The sequence below is a fragment of the Lithobates pipiens genome, unplaced genomic scaffold, assembly GCF_037356315.1.
Source record: "Lithobates pipiens isolate NorthernLeopardFrog02 unplaced genomic scaffold, aLitPip1_a1.2 Scaffold_8, whole genome shotgun sequence".
In the NCBI taxonomy this organism is placed as follows: Eukaryota; Metazoa; Chordata; class Amphibia; order Anura; family Ranidae; genus Lithobates; species Lithobates pipiens.
In genome coordinates this window covers 510,053,305-510,073,916 of record NW_027507903.1, presented here as the reverse complement: position 1 = coordinate 510,073,916, position 20,612 = coordinate 510,053,305, and the positions used below count along the sequence as shown (strand labels likewise).

Here is a 20,612-nt window from a genome sequence, read left to right as displayed (position 1 = left end):
ATAAAGGCCACCTGGACTAACAGGTCTAGGGGTATTTGAGAACAATTTGACAGGTACATGTAGACACCAAAGGGAACCCAATATACAATACTGCTTTTAACTCGAACATCGTACCCTTAATTAAACCTGAAATGGGACATCAGGGTCCACAACAGTCTGTTCATAAATAAAACTCAAAATCTTGATTCATAACGCCCCTACAGACTATTGTAGTATCTAGGTTAGGTTTGTCCCACCAACCCTTAGGTCTCCTTGGGAGGAAGACGGGAAGATTTTCAGCAACAAATGTGCCAATTAAGAGTTTTCTAAAATGTATTGGGTGGGCACTGTGAGTTCAACCTGATGGGGTTTTGCCATGTGGGGTAATACCACAAGTTTCCTTTACTGACATGTGTCTAATCAACTTTATTGAACGCAGCACATCCTGCACACACCCCCCCCCCCCCTCCTTGTGGGGGATATGCTGTAATAAACATGATCACATATTTGATAGAAACAAGAGACCAGAGGGGAGGGGGCCAGAATATTTGAGGGCCGAGAGCAGAGTCACTTTCTTATATGCACTTCAAGAGTGCACACGCCCCATTCACTCCTCCACCACTCCTTTTGGCTACCAGAAGCGAAGAGAAATGTCATTGATAATACATACACAAAAGTCTATCTCAATAAAGATTCTCCAACAGGGTTTTTCAAAAAGCAACAGTTATATTGACCTTTTAACTCGCTTACAAATTACAAATAAAAAAAAATTCAGGTCTAGTAGTAGTTTCAGAGGACACCGTTCTTTTAGTTTTCCCTCATAGTGTACATGTTATTTCATTTTTTTTTCTTTACAAAAAGAGATGAAAATTAATAAATAATATGGACAGAGGTTACTCAACAGGTACAGAATTTGGATTGCACAATTTTTCTGTTAAAAAAAAAAAAAAATTAAAAAAGAAAAAAAAAAAAAAACACGAAACACACATAGGAAAGACTCTGGTGCAAACACAAAATAAAAAAAGGTAAACCGAAAGGCTTTTACACACAGAGAATTTTTTCCAATGGCGAGCTATTAAAATTCCTCGCTTACAAATGACGCATTTCTGTCTTACTCATGGAACACGGACGCCAAACTACATAATCGTTCCATTGCTCCACATCATAACATTCAATGAAATCGCTTACCAAAGCATGGACAGCATCATCAGTGTGTGCACCGTCCCTTTGTTAATTTTGCACTTGCAATCAAAGGATATAACAAATTATTTGTAAAGCCTGCTAGTTTTGAACACAGCCCCTTTTTATCAAGTCTCTGACCAGAACACTGTGATGTAAGCCTGGGAAGGGTTAGAGAGGCACTTTAGATTGGCTGGTAGTTTGTTTTTATTATTATTTTTAACCCTCTTCTTGCTGCAGGGACCAGGATGGGTAGTCCGCCTGGACAACAGTCAATTTCATTTATTACGCCCGGTGCATTTCTGCTTATAGACACTAGGTGGTAGTGTTATCAAAGGAAACCACTGCAGGTCAAGGAGGCACTTTGGCAGTGAAGTTTCAGGTTTTCCAATGGCAGCGACATCTTTTTTCTGCTATGACATCAGGATTGGCTTCTGTCTCACCTCCAAGATATCTGCAAAGAGCGGAAAAAAGTATAAGCACACACAGCTGTAATTGGATGCATTCTGGTTCTGATTTAGGCAATTCCAGGCAACAAGTGCAACCAATCACTCCTAAATATATGGCAAACATTGTAAACCCTTTACTGCACTGCAGCAGTCAGATTCCAGGAATCTCCTCACATGTGGCGTGGAAGAGTAATTTTCCCTGAAATATGATATGTAGCCTCCTTTTTCTCAAAAAAGCTGCAGATTGAGGCTTCTGGAGGTAGGTTTCATTCTTGTGTCATATGTCTTACCAAAACGGAGACACCCCTTTTTCTGTGGGGACAGGAAAGAGGAGGAGGACAGGCCAAATAATTTCCCAGAACTTTGAAATAATCAGGTTTAATACTCTGGATGGTTTTTGTTTTTTAAAGAAAGTTAAAAAAGGAAAAAAAAATATCCCCTGCAAGGCAATGTCATAATGTGCTAGTATGCGTGCCATCACGGGCTCTGAAGGTCTGGCATGGTATGCCGAATCTTCAGAGGGCATTCTCCAGTGAGGTTACCGGCTGCATGCACTTGGAATATCTCCTAAGCAGTGCAGGTTTAGGAGATATTCACAGTAACTACAGGTACACCTTATTACAGGCTTACTTTTGGTAAAAAAAAAATGAAAAAGTGGGTTTACTACAACTTGAAGGGATTTTTTGTTTTTCTTAATTTATTTCCATCTTTTAGGTTTCAACATACCCATTATTAAAGGAATTTTAGAAACTTAAAAGCCTTGCTCCTACAATACAAAACTTGTTCGTAAAAGGTCTTTGTATTGCTTTGATTTAACATTTTTGTTTACTTTTTTTTCTCTTTTGTGAGGGTTCTGGATAGGGTCGGGGGAAATAGATACAGCTCTACCATGCAGCAAGAAAAACACTTCCAATAGCGATCTACTGCTCACCGCTGTAATCAACGATCAATAGATCACGATACAGATATCGGTTGCTGCATGGGGAGGGGTCAGGGATGCAGCGCTTTTTAGAGAAGTGCTTCTCAACTTCAGTCCTTGCACTCCCAACGGCCAATGTTTTCAGGTTTTCCTTTACTTTGCACAGCTACTTTAAATGAATATCAATGACATTGTATTGATAACAGCTATTTTATCTAATGGAAGTTCCCAAAACATGGCCCGTTGGGGGTACTTGAGGACTGAGTTTGAGAACCACTGTTCTAGAGGAGCCTCTCCAAACCTTTTAACATGGAGGAACCTCTGTTAAGGCCGGGTTCACACCGCTGCGATGCGGGAACGCCGCGAATCCGCGGCGTTTTCCCGCATCGCATTACTCCTGCCGGCAGTTCACACTGCCCTATGCGGACGGCTGGGAGTGTCAATGATATGTTAATGACACCCCCAGATCCGTCCGCATATCGCAGTGCGATCTGCCGACTCGCACAGGAATCGGATCGCATGGTGTGAACCCCCATGCGATCCGATTCTGTTGCGGACCAAAAAAAGGGTCCCGTGCGAGTTTGCTGCGGGAGCGATGCGAATTCAGCCATACTATCTGTATGGCTGAACTCGCATCGCTACAGAGATCGGATGTGATTTGCGGTGCGAATCACATCCGGATCTCCCCCCGCAGCAGTGTGAACCCAGCCTAATAGTTACTATATCTGCAGCTCACAGTACAATAATCAGTGGGAAGGATGCTCCTTACATTTATTACAGGTACTTCTATAGTGCTGTCAATTTACGCAGCACTTTACATCTATATTGTACATTCACACCAGCCTCAAGGAGCTTACAATTTTAGGTCCCTAACTCACATACAGTATATATACATACTAGTAGGGACAATTTAGACAGGATCCAATTAACCTACCAGCATGTCTTGCGTGTGTGGGAGGAAACCCACACAGGCGCAGGGAGAACCTAAAATTGCATAGAGAGGTTAGGGTTTGCAAATCTATGGATGAGAGTCAAAATAATAAGTCTGGTGGTGTGGTTATGCGATCCCACGGTAATAGGGTCCCAAAGGGATGCAACTCTACTGCTAATGAAGTATTGCCATTCTCTTGGGTGGGGCTCATTTTGGGCTGCAGTTGGGATTTCTTAGCTGTCCTGTGATCTCTGCATCTACAGATGTCCCCGTTCCTTCTGGGGACACCATCACCATCTATCTGTAGGGGGAGGATCCTTCTGACCAATATCCTTTTGGGACCCTATGGGATTGCATAACCACACCACCAGACTTATTGTTTTAACTCTCATCTATAGGTTTGCAAATGCTAACCTCTCTATGCATTTCCAGGTGTGCGCTTTACCCTGATGAAGAGAGATATGCAAATCATGTCAGACAGTTTCTACATCAAGACTTGAACCTATGAGAGTTTATGGGATCCTATTTCCCTATGGTCTAACATACAGTGTATGTTTTGCGATATGGTTTTAATAAATGTAATAAAATGGTTTTATTTTAATTTTCTGCCTTTAAAACATTTAGTGGCGGGAATGTCCCATACACCCATGAAACAATTTGTTGTATAGACCATTTCTGGGATGTTGGCACCCTAGTAGCCTCCAAGCACACCAGTTATATTCTGTTAATTTTCCCTTTGCTAGGGTGACAACCATACTGAGCAGCCTTGTCACCCTAGGAAAGGGAGTGTGTTGGGACTACATAGGGCAGGAAATATGTTAATGCCAGAATTACCAGGTTAAAATATGGTTAAAATAAAGGCAAACAAGTGAAAAAAGAACTAATGCAGGCACCACGTCTAAGGACTGTTAAAACTATTTTTGCAATGCTATCAGTTTTTGTTACTGGGTTTAAAAACCCTTTAGGTTCTGTCAAACGTGTCACTTTAATGTTTATGTCTCTGATCCTAAGTATTAGAAAAAGATGAACAAGTAATAAATAATAAAACTATGATTGGTCAGGAATTTACCAGACAAGATGCGCTGCAGTGGTAGGGTGACGTAGGTCAGGTGTGCATAGAGAAGGAAGTTCTCGTCGGTTCTGTTCAGCTTCAGCCATGACCCCACCAATGATCTTCCCGTTCCAGAGAGGGAGCGTGACCTCAGGTTTGTTACATTGTTTATATCTGTGGAATGACGTACAGCACAGTTATATAGAGAAGCACCTATGGGAATGTACAGGAGCTTTATTGCATTTTTTTTAATTATTGTTTTCTCTTATATTCACCGACCGACACAGCTCCTCTCTTAGCCATTGGGTTGTTATGCCCACCACTAGGAGAATACTAGGCATTAGTTGTTATACAACACTCAGAACTGTTTAGTTCCGCCCAGGGGGCGGTCCCTTGGGCAACAACCCTCCAGCCTGCCATGCAGTCATCAGTTTTTTTTTTTTTGCCTAGTGAAGGAGAAGGACCTAGGAACCCTACGGGCCCATCGGTCCGTGCTTTTTCTGCAGAAGCTTTGCTTTTTGCGCAAGATGAATGATCCCGTGATCTGCTATCAACAGCCGACTGGGTGACAGGCTGGATACTCTTATCCTTGTAGTCTCCCCAGTCTGGCCATCAAGCGTGTGCAGGCCACAGCTACGCGCTAGGCAAGCCACAACGAAACCTCAGCTCCAGGGGGCGCTTTTTTGCCCCCGTGCCACCTTCATCTCGCCAGCGAACGAATTGAGGACCGCCGTCAGGGTGTCCATGGGCACTGCGCAGTCCGCACGACCCGGTTGCAATTGCCTGGATTTCGGAAATGGCAGCTTTGTCCTGCAAGTCGACTTATTTGGTTATCCACAAGGATAAGGTGGTGTTGCGTCCGCAACCATCTTTTCTGCCGAAAGTGGTCTTGGCTTTTCATATCAAAGAGGACACTGAGTTACCATCTCTGTGTCCTAAGCGAAAACACCCTAGGGAAGTGGCCCTTCACACTCTGGACATGGTTTGGGCTCTTAAGGTGTATTTGTCTGGCACTGCTCCCATTTGGAAGTCAGACTCCTTGTTTGTTTTGGTGGCTGGTCCGAAAAAAGGCATGGCGGTCTCGTTGGCCACCATTTCCAGGTGGATCAGACAGATTGTAGTGCAAGCCTACTCCTTGGAGGGGCAGGTGCCCCTCTTTCCTGTTACGGCCCACTCCACAAGGGCAATATGAACGTCTTGGGCCTTCCGACACCAAGCGTCTGTTGCTCAGGTGTGTAAAGCGGTGACCTGGTCATCTGTCCACACGTTTACCAAGTTCTACAAGGTAGACGTCAGTGCATCGGCCGATGCCTGTTTTGGTCACAAAGTTTTGCAGGCGGATGTATAGTTGCAATTGATTATGCAATATATTTTCTTTTTTCCTGGTTTTCGATAAAAACGCAGTGCCGTTAAGTTAATGCACTGTTGCATTACATTCCGCAGTTTTGGTGCAGTTGTGGGAAGTCACTCCTGTTGAGGGTACCCTGGTTTTGTGGTGGATTTCTCCACGCACTGTTGTTTTTTGTGGATAAAGTTTCACTAGTCCCACTTGCCATGGTGGATGAAGTTTCTATGCTGTTTTACCACCCCTCGTTTGGCACTGCTTGGGGACGTCCCAATGGCTAAGAGAGGAGCTGTGTCAGTCGGTGAATATAAGAGGAAATAGGAGGATTTTTGTACTCACCGTAAAGTCCTTTTCTCTGTAATTCACCGACCGACGCAGCACCCACCCCTCCTTTTTCTCTTTACGTTATACTGCTTGTTGACGTACTGATGACTGCATGGCAGGCTGGAGGGTTGTTACCCAAGGGACCGCCCCCTGGGCGGAACTAAAGAGTTCTGAGCATTGCATAACTACTAATGCCTAGTATTCTCCTAGTGGTGGGCATAACAACCCAATGGCTAAGAGAGGAGCTGTGTCGGTCGGTGAATTAGAGAAAAAAGGATTTTACAGTGAGTACGAAAAAAATCCTGTTTTAAGCAGCTCCAGCAGCTGATCTAGTCACATAGGCCCCTTTCACACATGCGTACTGTTTGTCCATTTTTTCATCCATCTGTTGATGGATGAAAAACGGACATCAATGCAACTCTATGGAAAAATGAATGGTTATCCATTTACATAAAAGCCCTATTTTTATTCTGATAAAAAAAAAAACTGATTAAACAAAAAACTGATGTAAAACAAATGATTTTTGTATGAAAAATGGCTTCTGGTACTCAAGTGGAGGATGTAAAAAACAGATGAAAAACTGAAAACAAAACTGTCTCCAGCCTTAGGACATAAACCCATAGAAGTGTTCACTGTCCTGTGCCAGTCAATGTGGGTTAGGTCAGAGGAAGGGTGCAAAATTAGTTTTAAAAGACATTTATTCTTGAAGTATTGCAAAGAGAAATAGTTTTGTGCATTCATTCTTAGCCAGCAGATGGAGCTCCATTTCATTTTAATTATGGTGCTTTTAGAAAGAAATAAGATGCGCACTAATGTATTTAAAGCTGAATGCCAGTTATGATCCTAAGGACATACTTACATTGATCCAGTGCAATGCAAGTAGGAATATTTCATAGGTGAGGGATTGCTTTGAAAGCTGATCTTTACTGTAGTAGTTGGCATACTACAATGTTCACTGCAATCTTCTGGGTCCAGTGCCAACCGGCTGCCCCACTGCATACTGTCCACACTAAATTGGCACTGCCAACACTCTTTTCTCCAACAAATTCATGAATGAATGACACCTTTTCTCTTCACCTCATTCAGAGTGCCTTTTAATTACAGTGTAAACCAAGCAACCACTTGTGGTCAGTCAGCAGTGGGGCAGTTGCACAGGACCCAGAATATTGTGGCAATCTCTGTAGTAGCATCAACTACTATAGCAGGGCTGTCAAACTGGCAGGGAAAGTTTAAAATAGGATCAGTTAAATTTTTTGTCCGTCTCCCATTGGAACTTTCTCTTGGAGATGTGACAGGAACTGAAAGTAAACCCTTTACAAATTGAAGGGATTTGCCCCTCATTTGGAAAAATCGAGTTCTAACAATATCCTACACTTACAAAAACTACTTGGTTATACAAAAACATTTTCAAACTGAATGTCAGGTAGATCTCAATTATTGATTATTATTATAAAAAAAAAATAAAAAAAAATAATAATCTTTAAATGCAGTCCAAGTGCCTTAATTTGCAATAGCCTGTACAGCAGAGCTCAACTGGGACAGGGAAAGGCAGGAGGACTGGGAGCCATTCAGGTGCAGAATATGCCGATAGGATGAGAAAGAAGGGGGGTGCCCTCATCAAGGTCCCCTCGCTCTTTCACTATCCAGTAAGCAGGAAGGGGTATAAAAAAAAAAAAAAAAAAACACACCACACAAAACACCACTGTATCCCTTCTGCAGTGCATCACAGAGAAAGTGGTGTAATCCTTTCAGCTGTGCGGCGAAGCTTTGTAAATCTCAGGACTGGATAAACAACCAAATCCTTTGGCAGGTAAAAGTGAATACACCCCTCACATTTTTGTAAATAAGTTATATCTTTTCAACACTGAAGAAATTACATATTGCTACAATGCAAAGTAGTGAGTGTACAGCTTGTATAAAAGCTTAAATTTGATGTCCCCTCAAAACAACAACACACAACAATTAATGTCTAAACCACTGGCAACAAAAGTGAGTACACCCCTAAGTAAAAATGTCTAAATTGGGCCCAATTAGCCATTTTCCCTCCCCGGTGTCATGTGACTTGTTAGGGTTACAAGGTCTCAGGTGTGAATGGGGAGCAGGTGTGTTAAATTTGGTGTCATTGCTTTCACTCTCTTACTGGTCACTGGAAGTTCAACATGGCACCTCATGGTAAAGAACTCAGAGGATCTGAAAAAAGAATGGTTGCTCTACAAAAAGATGACCTACGCTATAAGAAGATTGCAAAGACCCTGAAACTGAGCTGCAGAATGGTGGCCAAGACCATGCAGCGGTTTATTAGGACAGGTTTCACTCAGAACAGGCCTTTCCATGGTCGACCAAAGAAGGTGAGTGCTCCGCATCATATCCAGAGATAGTCTTTGGGAGCCTCTTCTAAAGATGATGCACAAGAAAGCCTGCAGTGTGCCGTAGACAAGCAGACTAAGGACATGGATTGCTGAAACCACGTCCTGTGGTCCAATCAGACCAAGATAAACGTATTTGGTTCAGATGGTGTCAAGCGTATGTAGTGGTAACTAGGTGAAAAGTAAAAAAGGCAAGTGTGTCATGCCTACAATCAAGCATGATGGTGGGAGTGTCATGGTCTGGGCCTGCATGAGTACTGCCAGCACTGGGGAGCTACAGTTCATTGAGGGAACCATGAATGCCAATTTGTACTGTGACATACTGAAGCAGAACATGATCCCCTCCATTCGTAGACTGATCCTATGCCAACATGATAATGACCCCAAACACACCTCCAAGACGACCACTACCTTGCTAAAGAAGCCGAGGATAAAAGGTGATGGACTGGCCAAGTATGTCTCCAGACCTAAACCCTATTGAGCATCTGTGAGGCATCCTCAAATCGGAAAGTGGAGGAGCTCAAAGCCTCTAACATCCGCCAGCTCTGTGATGTCATCATGGAGGAGTGGAAGAGGACTCAAATGGAAAGCTGTAAGGCAATGCTGGAAAATAATGATGGCTACACAAAATATTGATACTTTGGGCCCAATTTGGACATTTTCACTTAGGGGTGTACTCACTTTTGTTGCCAGCGGTTTAGACATTAATGGCTGTGTGTCAAGTTATTTTGAGGGGACAGCAAATTTACACTGTTATACAAGCTGTACACTCACTACTTGGATGGAATCAAATATATATGCAAGGACATAAACCCATAAATATTATATATATATATATATATATATATATATATATATATATATATATATATATATATATATATATATATATATATTTATTATAGGCTGAAACAACTAATCGATTATGAAATTAATCGATTACCATTTTGATAATCGATTAATCGGCCAGTAACATAATGGGGTTTAAGAAAAACTACATTGAGCTCTTTATAGTACAAAAACATAATCACTACTGTAAATATTACTTTCACTGTTCTACAGTGAAAAATTGAACCCCTTCTAGTAGTGATTATCTGCTTTTTTTGTACTATAAAGGGCTAATTTTTGTCTTTTTAACCCCATTATGTTGCTACACGTCTTAGGCCTGGTTCACATCTATATGTTAATTGGTGCTTTTTGCAGAAACGCACTACAGTTCATTTACATGGTTTCCTATGGAACGCGTTCATATCTGTGCTTTTTTTTCAGCCGCTGCATATTTGGAAAGGGCCAGGGACTTTTAACACAAAACGGTGCTTTTTTTGGTTCAATATACTTCAATGGAAAAGCTGCAGAAAATAATGTAATGCGTTTTTGCAGCAATTTGTGTTTTTTAATCTGCCCAAAAAAAACAGCAAATTGCAGTAAAATCACGTGCGCAAAAATCAAAACACACAGCAAAAAGCATTGCATAAACAGATCAAAAGCTAAAACTGCATAGGTGTGTACCGAGCTTTATGCTGGCCTCACGGATCAATTTTCAGGTGAGAAAATTCAGATGAAAAATCTTTGTACGTTCACTGAATGAAAGAATTTTGGTTGAAATTTTCACTTCATTTCTGAAGAAAAACCACATACACTGTCTGAAAATTCCTTTGACCGAGAAGTTTTCTATCATTTCCAAATTTTCCTATCACCGTGGTTGAAAATTAACGTCAATTTGACCCACTTTTTTTTTATTTAAGGTTATTATCCTATTAATTGAAACAATAATCGGCTAACTAATCGATTATGAAAATCGTTAATTGCAGCCCTAATTATATATATATATATATACATACATACATATACATATACATACACACACACACGTACATACACACAGTCGTGGCACTTCTGCATTTCTGTCAGATAATGCACCACTTCGCTCAGAAAATTGTTGCAATCACAAATTACAAATGTTTAGGCATTCTCATGTTTATTTCATTTGTATAACGAAGAATAGGACTTTTATTACAGCTTACCTGTAAAATACTTTTCTTTGAACTACATCAGTGGACACAGAGCCATAGTAGTTACTATGTGGGTTATAGGCCCCCTTCAGGTGACGGACACTGGCAAGCTCCAAGACAAAAAGTAACCCCTCCCACTGCTGGGAGTTCCTCAGTTTTGTAGCAAATCAATACACTTGTATACCATGTCCCGTAATGTACTCCAAAGAAAAGGATTTTACAGGTAAGCCGTTATAAAAAATCCTATTTTCTTATCATACATCATGGGGAACACAGAGCCATGGTAGTTGCTATGTGGGATGTCCCATAGCAATGCCAACTGAAGGGAGGGAGACGCAAACAAAGTAGGGCACTAAGAGATCAGAGGACTCATACTGAAGCCTGCAGCACACTGCGCCCAAAGGCAATATCCTCTTGACCTTTACATCTACCTGATAGAATCTGGTAAATGTATGGACTGAAGACCAAGTTGCAGCCTTGCATATCTGAGCCATGGAGGCTTGGTGATGCACTGCCCGAGAAGCGCAACAGCCCTGGTGGAGTGCGCTTTAACATGAAAAGGAGGAATTTTTCTCTTTAAACCATAAGCTTGAACAATCGCTTCACAAATCCATTTAAAAATAGATTTTGATGCTACCTGTCCTCTTTTAGGACCATCTGGCAACACAAACAAAACATCCGTTACAAGAATCTGAGCGGTCACTTTCAAATAGACCTTGACCGCTCTCACCACATCAAGAGAATGTAGCGACCATTCTTTCACAAAACGAGGTTCTGGAAAAAATGAAGGCAGAACAATATCCTGGTTCCAATGAAAACCGGGCACTACCTTCTAGAACTGCACAATTAATCGTCAAGATTCATTGCGATCATGACTAAAGTGTGTCACAATTCTTTCTATGCAAAGAATTCTCTCTGCTCTTCTGAAGCCACAGCCCTCAAAAGAAAGAAAGAGAAAAAACTGGGCAGTCTGCCAAGAATCAAAACATGCTTTATCAGTTGACCTTAACCACTTCAGGACCGCCGTATTGCCAATGTACGTCAACACAATGGCACAGGCAGGCACAATCACGTAAATGTACGTGAATGCCTTCTAGCGGGTGGGGGGTCCGATCGGACCCCCTCCCGCTAGATACGGCGGTCCCTTTCGGTGCCGGAGCGATCGGCGATGAGGGGATGGCCGTTGGTTTCCGCCCATCCCCTCTCGATCGCTCCTGGCCAGTGACGAACTTCCTCCCCTGTGAAAATGTAAACACAGGAGGAGGAAGTGATGTCACACTCCTCGTGGCGGTCTTTTTGAACCGGACAGCGAGGAGTGAAGACGTCCAAGTAAGTGCACCAACAGTCCACTGACACATAGGTACACACAGGCACACATTTCACCCCTGTCACCCCCTGATCGGCCCCCCGCCCCCCCCCCAGTCACAGTGTCACTAATGCAGTGTTCATTTATTTATTGATCACTACATTTAGTGTCAGTTGTGACTGTAAAAAGTGTCAGGGCAGCTAGTGTTAGGCCCCTTTAGGTCCAGGGTAGCCCCCTACCCCCCCCTAATAAAGGTTTAACCCCTTGATTGCCCTCCCAGTTAACCCTTTCACCCTCTTTTACCAGTGTCACTAAGCGATCGTTTTTCTGATCGCTGCAATAGTGTCACTGGTCCCGCTAGGAAGCTAGTTTTTTTTTAGGTTCAACGCCAGGTTTTTATACCGTTAGGTACCCCGATATATAACCTAATAAAGGTTTTAACCCTTTGATTGCCCCTAGAGTTAACCCTTTCACCAGCGATCGCTGCATAAGTGTCACTGGTGACGCTGGTTAGCCAGTTAGTTATTTAGTTATTTAGGTTCCCCGTCAGGTTTTTATAAAGCTTCAGGTACCCCCATATAAATACCCAATAAAGGTTTTAACCCCTGATTGCCCTTAGTTAACCCTTTCACCAGTGATCACCGTATAAGTGTTACGGGTGACGCTGGTTAGGTAGTTCGCTTTTTATAGCATCAGGGCACCCGCCATTTATTACCTAATAAAGGTTTAACCCCCTGATCACCCGGCGGGTGATATAAATTTGGTTTTAGGGTCAGAAAGGGTCTGCCTCACCCCAGGCAGTGCTAGGTTAGTGCCAGCACCGCTAACACCCACGCGCAAAGCATACACCTCCCTTAGTGGTATAGTATCCGAACAGATCAATATCTAATCTGATCAGATCTATACTAGCGTGCCCAGCAATTTAGGGTTCTAAAAAACCGCATTGTTAGCGGGATCAGCCCAGATACCTGCTAGCACCTGCGTTTTGCCCCTCTGCCCAGCCCAGCCCACCCAAGTGCAGTATCGATCGATCACTGTCACTTACAAAACACAACACACATAACTGCAGCGTTCGCAGAGTCAGGCCTGATCCCTGCGATCGCTAACAGTTTTTTTTTGTAGCGTTTTATACAGTCGCTGACAGGCTAGGTGCTTTTTTACCTGTGAGTCTCACTACTGTACCCCTAAATTTAGAGCCCAAAATGGCAAAGCGAAGGTACACTAGTGAAGAGGCCTACACGTTTCTGAGCATGACAGATAGTGAAGAGGAAGACACTGATCTGTCAGATTCAGGCTCAGAATACGAACCTGTAGAGGACAGCGCCTCCATGTCAGATAGCTCTGACGACGAAGAAGAGGTCCCTGCTATTGTCAGGCGTACCCGACCCCGATTTTCTGATGTTGTTGAGGTGCAGGAACCGCAAGTCCCTCGTATGGAGTATAGAGCCAGTACTAGCGCCGCTCATCCTTTTGGTGAACTGACAAGCACCAGCGGCCTAGTACACCCTGGACGTACATCCAGCACTGCAGTATCACATGGTGACGTGGCGAGTCCCATAAGTGCAGTTCAAGCTGGCGAGGTGGCAAGCACAAGTAGTGTCCCGCTGCCACCAAGAAGAAGAAAAAGACAGGCCCGTCGTACCCATAGTGCCCTTCCTGCAGAATTCGCCTATCCCAATTGGGTGCCCACCACTTCTGCAGAACCCGTACTTCCCCCATTCACTGCCCAACCCGGTATTCAGGTGGATACAGATGATTTTACGCCACTCGATTTTTATTCTCTGTATCTCACGGAAGATCTCTATAGATCTATTGTGGACCAAACCAATTTATATGCTGGTCAACGCATCGCCGCTAATCCCCAGTTGCCGTCTCTTGCCAGAGATTGGAAACCAGTTACGGTTTCCGAATTTAAGACGTTTTTGGGCCTTTCCCTCAACATGGGCACACATACATTTATGCAGATGCGGGCTTATTGGTCCACGCATCCGGCTGATCACATGCCCGTGTTCTCTAACTCCATGTCCAGGAAACGATACGAGCAGATCTTGCGGTTCTTGCACTTCAGTGACAATGAACTTTGTCGTCCACGTGGAGACCCTGAATACGATCGGCTCTACAAAATTCGGCCCCTCATAAACCACTTCAACCAACGTTTTGCAGACTTGTTTACTCCCCAAAAAGTTGTCTGCGTTGATGAGTCCCTGGTTAAGTTTACTGGTCGCTTGTCATTCAAACAGTACATTCCCAACAAGCGTACCAGATACGGGGTCAAGCTCTATAAGTGCTGTGACAGGGCCACAGGCTATGCATGGAGCTTTATGGTTTATGAGGGTAAAGATAGTTACGTAGAGCCGGAGAACTGCCCTGATTACATAGGAAGCGCTGGCAAGATAGTGTGGAAATTGGTGTCACCCTTATTCGGAAAGGGGTACCACTTGTACGTGGACAACTATTACACCAGCGTGCCACTGTTTAGTCATTTATTTGATAATCAGATTGGAGCATGTGGCACCGTGCGACCTAATCGCCGGGGCTTTCCCCAGCGGCTTGTAGATTCCCGTCTTAGGCTGGGGGAGAGAGCCTGCTATCGGTGTAATAATTTGCTCGCTATGAAGTGGAGGCATAATAAGAATGTTTTCGTTCTTACCTCCCTTCATGCAGACACGACAAATTTCTACGGCGACTGGTATTGTGGAGAAACCCCTCTGTGTCCACGAATATAACAAAAATATGGGAGGGGTGGACCTCAATGACCAGATGTTGGCGCCGTATCTAACTTCCCGTAAGACCAGACGCTGGTACAAAAAAGTGTCTGCTTACTTATTTCAATTGGCTTTGCTGAATGCTTTTGTGCTATACAAAACTTCAGGCGGAACATTAACCTTTCTTTTCTTCCAAAGAGAGGTTGTCACAGAGCTTCTGTTTCCAGACGGTTCTGTACCTCACCATTCCCAACCAAATGCAGTAAGCCGGCTGCATGAGAGGCATTATTCTTATGTCCTCCCGAGTACCCCTACCCAACGAGCCCCCCAGAAAAGATGTCGTGTCTGTAGCAAGCGCGGATATAGGCGTGACACCCGTTCTTATTGTCCACGCTGTCCTGGCAATCCTGGTCTTTGTCAGGGTGAGTGTTTTGAACGCTACCATGAACTAGTGAAGTATTAGCGTAGGGTACAGCATTTCACAGGCTAGGCACACTTACACAGGGTCTCCCAAGATGCCATCGCATTTTGAGAGACCCGAACCGTTACAGTTACAGTTTACAGTTCAAAAAAAAGTGTATAAAAAAAAAAAAAAAAAAAAGTAAAATAAAAAAACCAAAAAAAATATAAAATATAAAAACCAAAAATAGTTGTCGTTTTATTGTTCTCTCTCTCTCTCTCTCTCTCTCTCTCTCAAGTTTTTTATACTTTACTGTTTACTGTGTTATTGTTAACCATTTTTCATGTTTTCAGGTACGCCATTCAGCTGCAGCGCGGATTTATTTATCTTGACAGCAACAGCGTTTGCTCCCACGATACATAAAGCCGTGACTCCAGTGCTGTAGGCGGTGATTTCACCACCACAGTTAAAAAAGAGCATATATGCCGAAGCATGGGGGCATAAGGGGTGGAGGAGTGATTTTGCTCCTAATGCCGCGTACATACGGTCAAAATTCCGACGGAGGGCTTGCCCGTGGAAAAGTTTGAACGTATGTACGCAGCATAACTTTTTTGCGGGAGGATGCCCCCATGCTTCGGCATATATATATTTTAGGCACAGGTTGTGTTAAAAAATGTTTTATTTTTTACTGTTTTTTTTGGCAATTGCTTTGCAGGTATGGTATGGTAAGGTTTTACTGGGATGTTACTTTGTTTTAACGTTAACCATAATTTGCTTAGCAGGTACGCCATTCAGCTGCAGCGCGGATTTATTTATCTTGACAGCAACAGCGTTTGCTCCCACGATACATAAAGCCGTGACTCCAGTGCTGTAGGCGGTGATTTCACCACCACAGTTAAAAAAGAGCATATATGCCGAAGCATGGGGGCATAAGGGGTGGAGGAGCGATTTTGCTCCTAATGCCGCGTACATACGGTCAAAATTCCGACAGGGGGCTTGCCCATGGAAAAGTTTGAACGTATGTACGCGGCATAACTTTTTTGCGGGAGGATGCCCCCATGCTTCGGCATATATAAATGGTGCATGTATATCCATCATTAGAAGTGGGTGGATGAAGGGAGGTATCTAATGGGGGGCATACCCACCGATCAATCTCTTTTTTTTCGTTCAGACAACATGACTCTCAGTAAATAGCTTGGGGTGTCTACTTTCCAAAATGGGGTAATTTGGGGGGTTTTGTGCTATTTTGGCATTTTATGGCCTTTGCACCCTTAGAAATCCTGAAGGTGGTGATTGGTTTTCGGGGTGCCGTACGCGACTAGACTCCCAAAAAGTCCCACACATGTGGTATCCCCATATTCGGGAGAAGTAGCTGAATATATTTTGGGGTGCAATTCCACATATAACCATGGCATGTGTGAGCAATATATCATTTAGTGACAACTTTTTGTAAATTTTTATTTTTTTATTTTTTTTTTTTTTTTTAGTCATTATTCAATCCCTTAGGACAAAAAAAATAAATATTCAATGGGCTCAACATACCCATCAGCAGTTTCCTTGGGGTGTCTACTTTCCAAAATGGGGTCATTTGGGGGGGGTTTGTACTGCCCTGCCATTTTAGCACCTCAAGAATTGAGATAGGCAGTCATAAATTAAAAGCTGTGTAAATTCCAGAAAATGTACTCTAGTTTGTAGACGCTATAACTTTTGCGCAAACCAAAAAATATACGCTTATTGACATTTTTTTTACTAAAGACATCTGGCTGAATAAATTTTGCCCTCAATGTATGACTAAAATTTAGTTTATTCGATTTTTTTTATAACAAAAAGAAGAAAATATCATTTTTTTTCAAAATTTTCGCTCTTTTTCCATTTATATCGCAAAAAATAAAAATCGCAGAGGCAATCAAATACCATCAAAAGAAAGCTCTATTTGTGGGAATAAAAGGACGCAAATTTCGTTTGGGTGCAATATTGCATGACCGCACAATTACCAGTTAAAGCAGCGCAGTGCGAAATTGGAAAAAGACCTCTGATCCTTAAGGTATTTATTGGTCCGGGGCTGAAGTGGTTAAGTGTAAACATTGTAACAATTTGTCAATGGAATAGACTTTGTGTGTAAGTGAAAAAGATTAGCTACTTAAACACTAAACCTTTTTCTGACATTTGTTGATTTCAAGTTAAAATCTTTTTTTTTTACTTTTTTAAATTACTTAGAACCCCCAAACATTATATATATTGTTTTCGTAGAGTAGACACCCTAGAGCAGGGATATGCAATTAGTGGACCTCCAGCTGTTGCAGAACTACAAGTCCCATGAGGCATAGCAAGACTCTGACAGCCACAAGCATGACATCCAGAGGCAGAGGCATGATGGGACTTGTAGTTTTGCAACAGCTGGAGGTCCGCTAATTGCATATCCCTGCCCTAGAGAATAAAATGGTAATTGTTGCAATATTTTATGTCACACGGTATTTGTACAGCAGTCTTTCAAATGCAATTTTTTGAGGAAAAAAAAAAAAAAAAAAAGATGACTTTAATGAATTTATAAAGAAAAAAAAAAAAAAGCAACCAGCAAAGTTAGCCCATTTTTTTGTATAATGTGAAAGATTTTACATCGTAATCTTTTTATTCTAAGCAAAAAAATTGTGATTCTCATTTTGGCCAGAATTGTGCAGCTCTACTACCTTCGACAAGAAATTAGGATGAAACCGCAATACAACCTCATCCTAATGAATAATCAAATATGGCTCATTACAAAAAAGAGCAGCCAACCCTGATACTCTTCTTGCAGCAGATATGGTAACCAAAACAATTATTTCCCTCGTCAAGAGGACCAAGAGAATATCTTGTATTCAATGTATTGGCTCAAAAGGCTGTTTCTGTAATGCCAACAGGACTAAATTCAAGTCCCAAGGTTAAGTTATAAACCAGAGAGCGTGAAGCAAGTGGTCATTGAAAAAAAAAAAAAAAAACTGATAAGGCCCTTGATAGAACTCAAGGCCAGCTTAATTTCTAATCCCATCTGTAGGAATTCAAGGATCCTACCTATGACATATTTCCTAGGGTGCCAACCCTGGATTCACACCAGGAGATATATGTCCTCCAGACTCTATAGCAGGGATCTGCAATTAGCGGACCTCCAGCTGGTGCAAAACTACAAGTCCCATCATGCCTCAGCCTTTGGGTGTCATGCTTGTGGCTGTCAGAGTCTTGCTATGCCTTATGGGATTTGTAGTTCTGCAACAGCTGGAGGTCTACTAATTGCAGATCCCTGCTCTATAGTATATGACTCTGGAGGCCGGCTTCCTAGCATTAACCAAAGTAGAAACTACTGAAGCTGACAACCCACAGTCTTTCAGAATGTGAGTCTCAATAGCCAAACCATTAAATTTAGCGTTTGTAAGGTAGGATGGAATACCAGACCTTGCGAGAGAAGGTCTGGCCACAGTGGTAGGGACAAAGGGTCTGCTACCGCCATGTTTTCGATCTTGGCAAACCAAGATCTCTTGGGCCACAAGAATCAGCTCCTTCGTTCTTACTTGACCCTGCACAGAAGCAGCAAAACAGGAGGGAATGCATAGATCAGTGAAACCTGATCCCATGGGAAAAAAACCAAGGCATCTGTTCCGAATGCCATCGGATCCCTTGTCCTTGACACAAAGTTGACAATCTTGTTGTTGAACCTGGATGCAAACAGATCAACATCCAGGGACTCCCCATTTTTGACAGAAAGATGTTGGGGTGAAAGGACCATTCTCCCGGGTACAATTGTTGGTGACTCAAGTAGCCCACTGGCCAATTCTCTATCCCTGGAATGAAAATTGCTGATAAGCAAGGAATGTTGTTTTCTGCCCGAAAAAGAATATGATTCACCTCTCTCTGGGCCGCACATGTTCTCGTGCCCCCTTGGTGACTGATATAGGCCACTGCTGTGGCATTGTCGGATTAGATCCTGACAGGATAATTCCATAGTCTGAGCGTCCAGGTCTCTAGGGCCAGGCGTACTACCCGAATCTCTAGAATATTGATGGCCAAGGTCATATCTAATTTGGACCATTTCCCTTGGACAGACACCTTTCAGGACTGCTCCCCAGCCCAAAAGGCTGGCATCTGTTAACACCTTCCAGGTAACCAATTGAGGCTTTGACGCACTTCGAGGATAAACGTATTGGGAAGTCCAGAGCTTGGACCTTCTTGTTCCAAGTTGACGGGATACTGTTTTGCAGCAGTCTTGAATGAAATTGTGCATAAGGAACGGCCTCGAAAGAAGTCGCCATCTTTCCCAATAACTTCATGCAAGGTGGAATAGAAGGATTCTTCTTTGTTTTGACCAATTGAATCAGTTCCTTTATGACCCTGGGGCAAAAACACCTTCTCCTGAACTTGATCAGTCCCAAGTACAGCAATCTCCTTGAAGCTTTTAAGGAGGATTTCTCTAGGTTGAGAATCAAACCTAGGCATTCCAGGTAGCCGACTGCGGTGACCAAGCTTTAGTTTAAGTAGGCTACCGACTGATCTATCAAGAGTAGATCATCTAAGTAGGCTAGTATCATTATACCTCGAGCCCTTAGCCTGGCTAAAGAAGGAGCCAGGACCTTTGTAAACACTCGAGGTGCAGTAGCTAGACTGAACGGCAGAGCTACAAACTGAAAATTAAGATTTTCTACCTTTAAGCGTAGAAAATTTTGGTGAGCGGGGAAAATTGGCACATGGAGATAAGCATCCTTGATGTCGATTGACGCCAGAAATTCTCTCCTTTGTAGGATGGAGACTTCTGATCAGATTGACTCCATGCGAAAAGAACAGATATTCAAAAACCGGTTTAGATCTTTGAGATCTAAAATGGGTCTGACATCCCTGTTTGGTTTTGGAGCCGTGAAAAGGTTTGAATAAAACCCTAATCCTTGCTCTTCTAAGGGGACCACCGATATCTCACTGAGACAAGAGATGATCTAAAGCTAGAAAGAGAGACCTCTTTCACTGGATCTCTGGGAACGCTCGACCTGAGAAAACGAGGAGACGGGAACTCTCTGAACTCTAGTTTGTAACCTAGAGATATTGAGGAAGCCACCCATCTGTCTTGACATTGTTCCTGCCAGATTCTTGAAAACTTTAGAAGCTTTCCCCCCACTCAAGCAAGCGGGGTTGCCCCTTCATAAGGAGGCTTTAGTATTTTTCACTTCATGGAGGCCATCGTGACTGCCTGGAGTCTGATGCCCCTGGCACTGGAGAAGAAGCACGCCTAAAAGAAAAATGCTTAAGCTTCTTCTTAACCGAAAAAAAAGGGTACTTCTCCCATTACAAATTTTTGGATATACTTATCCAGATTGTCTGCAAATAACCATTCACCATGAAGTGGCAAACTGGCCAAGAGATTTTTGCATGGCGCGTTGGCTGACCAGTTTATCAACCATAGGATTCTACGCACATGTACCAGTCCTAGCAATGAGCCGTGAGGTCTGGAGAATAGAATCTTTCAAAGCGTCTACTGTAAAACACAACGCTTCCGATATCCCGGCCAAATCTTGGGCCTGCTGATCAGGAATAACCTTGAGTATCTCCATAAACTGGTCCTTTAAGGACTGAGATACTCCAATCGCTGCCAGCGCAGGCTGAACCTGTGAGCGAAATATATATATATAT

At 42.9% G+C, this 20,612-nt stretch overlaps 1 protein-coding gene across 2 annotated transcripts in view; it reads right to left on the bottom strand.

Moving 5' to 3' along the window:
* Window positions 1–685: 685 nt before the first annotated feature.
* The window catches only part of KIAA0930 (KIAA0930 ortholog), a 105,123-nt gene continuing 85,196 nt past the window's right edge, over window positions 686–20,612 (bottom strand). For both annotated transcript variants that reach the window (XM_077469360.1, XM_077469363.1), the window contains exons 9-10: window positions 4,527–4,682; window positions 686–1,612 (exon numbers count right to left, since the gene is read on the bottom strand). In XM_077469360.1, coding sequence (XP_077325486.1) covers window positions 1,572–1,612; window positions 4,527–4,682 — 197 coding nt within the window. In that variant the 3' untranslated portion in view covers window positions 686–1,571. The remainder of the gene's footprint in view (window positions 1,613–4,526; window positions 4,683–20,612) is intronic.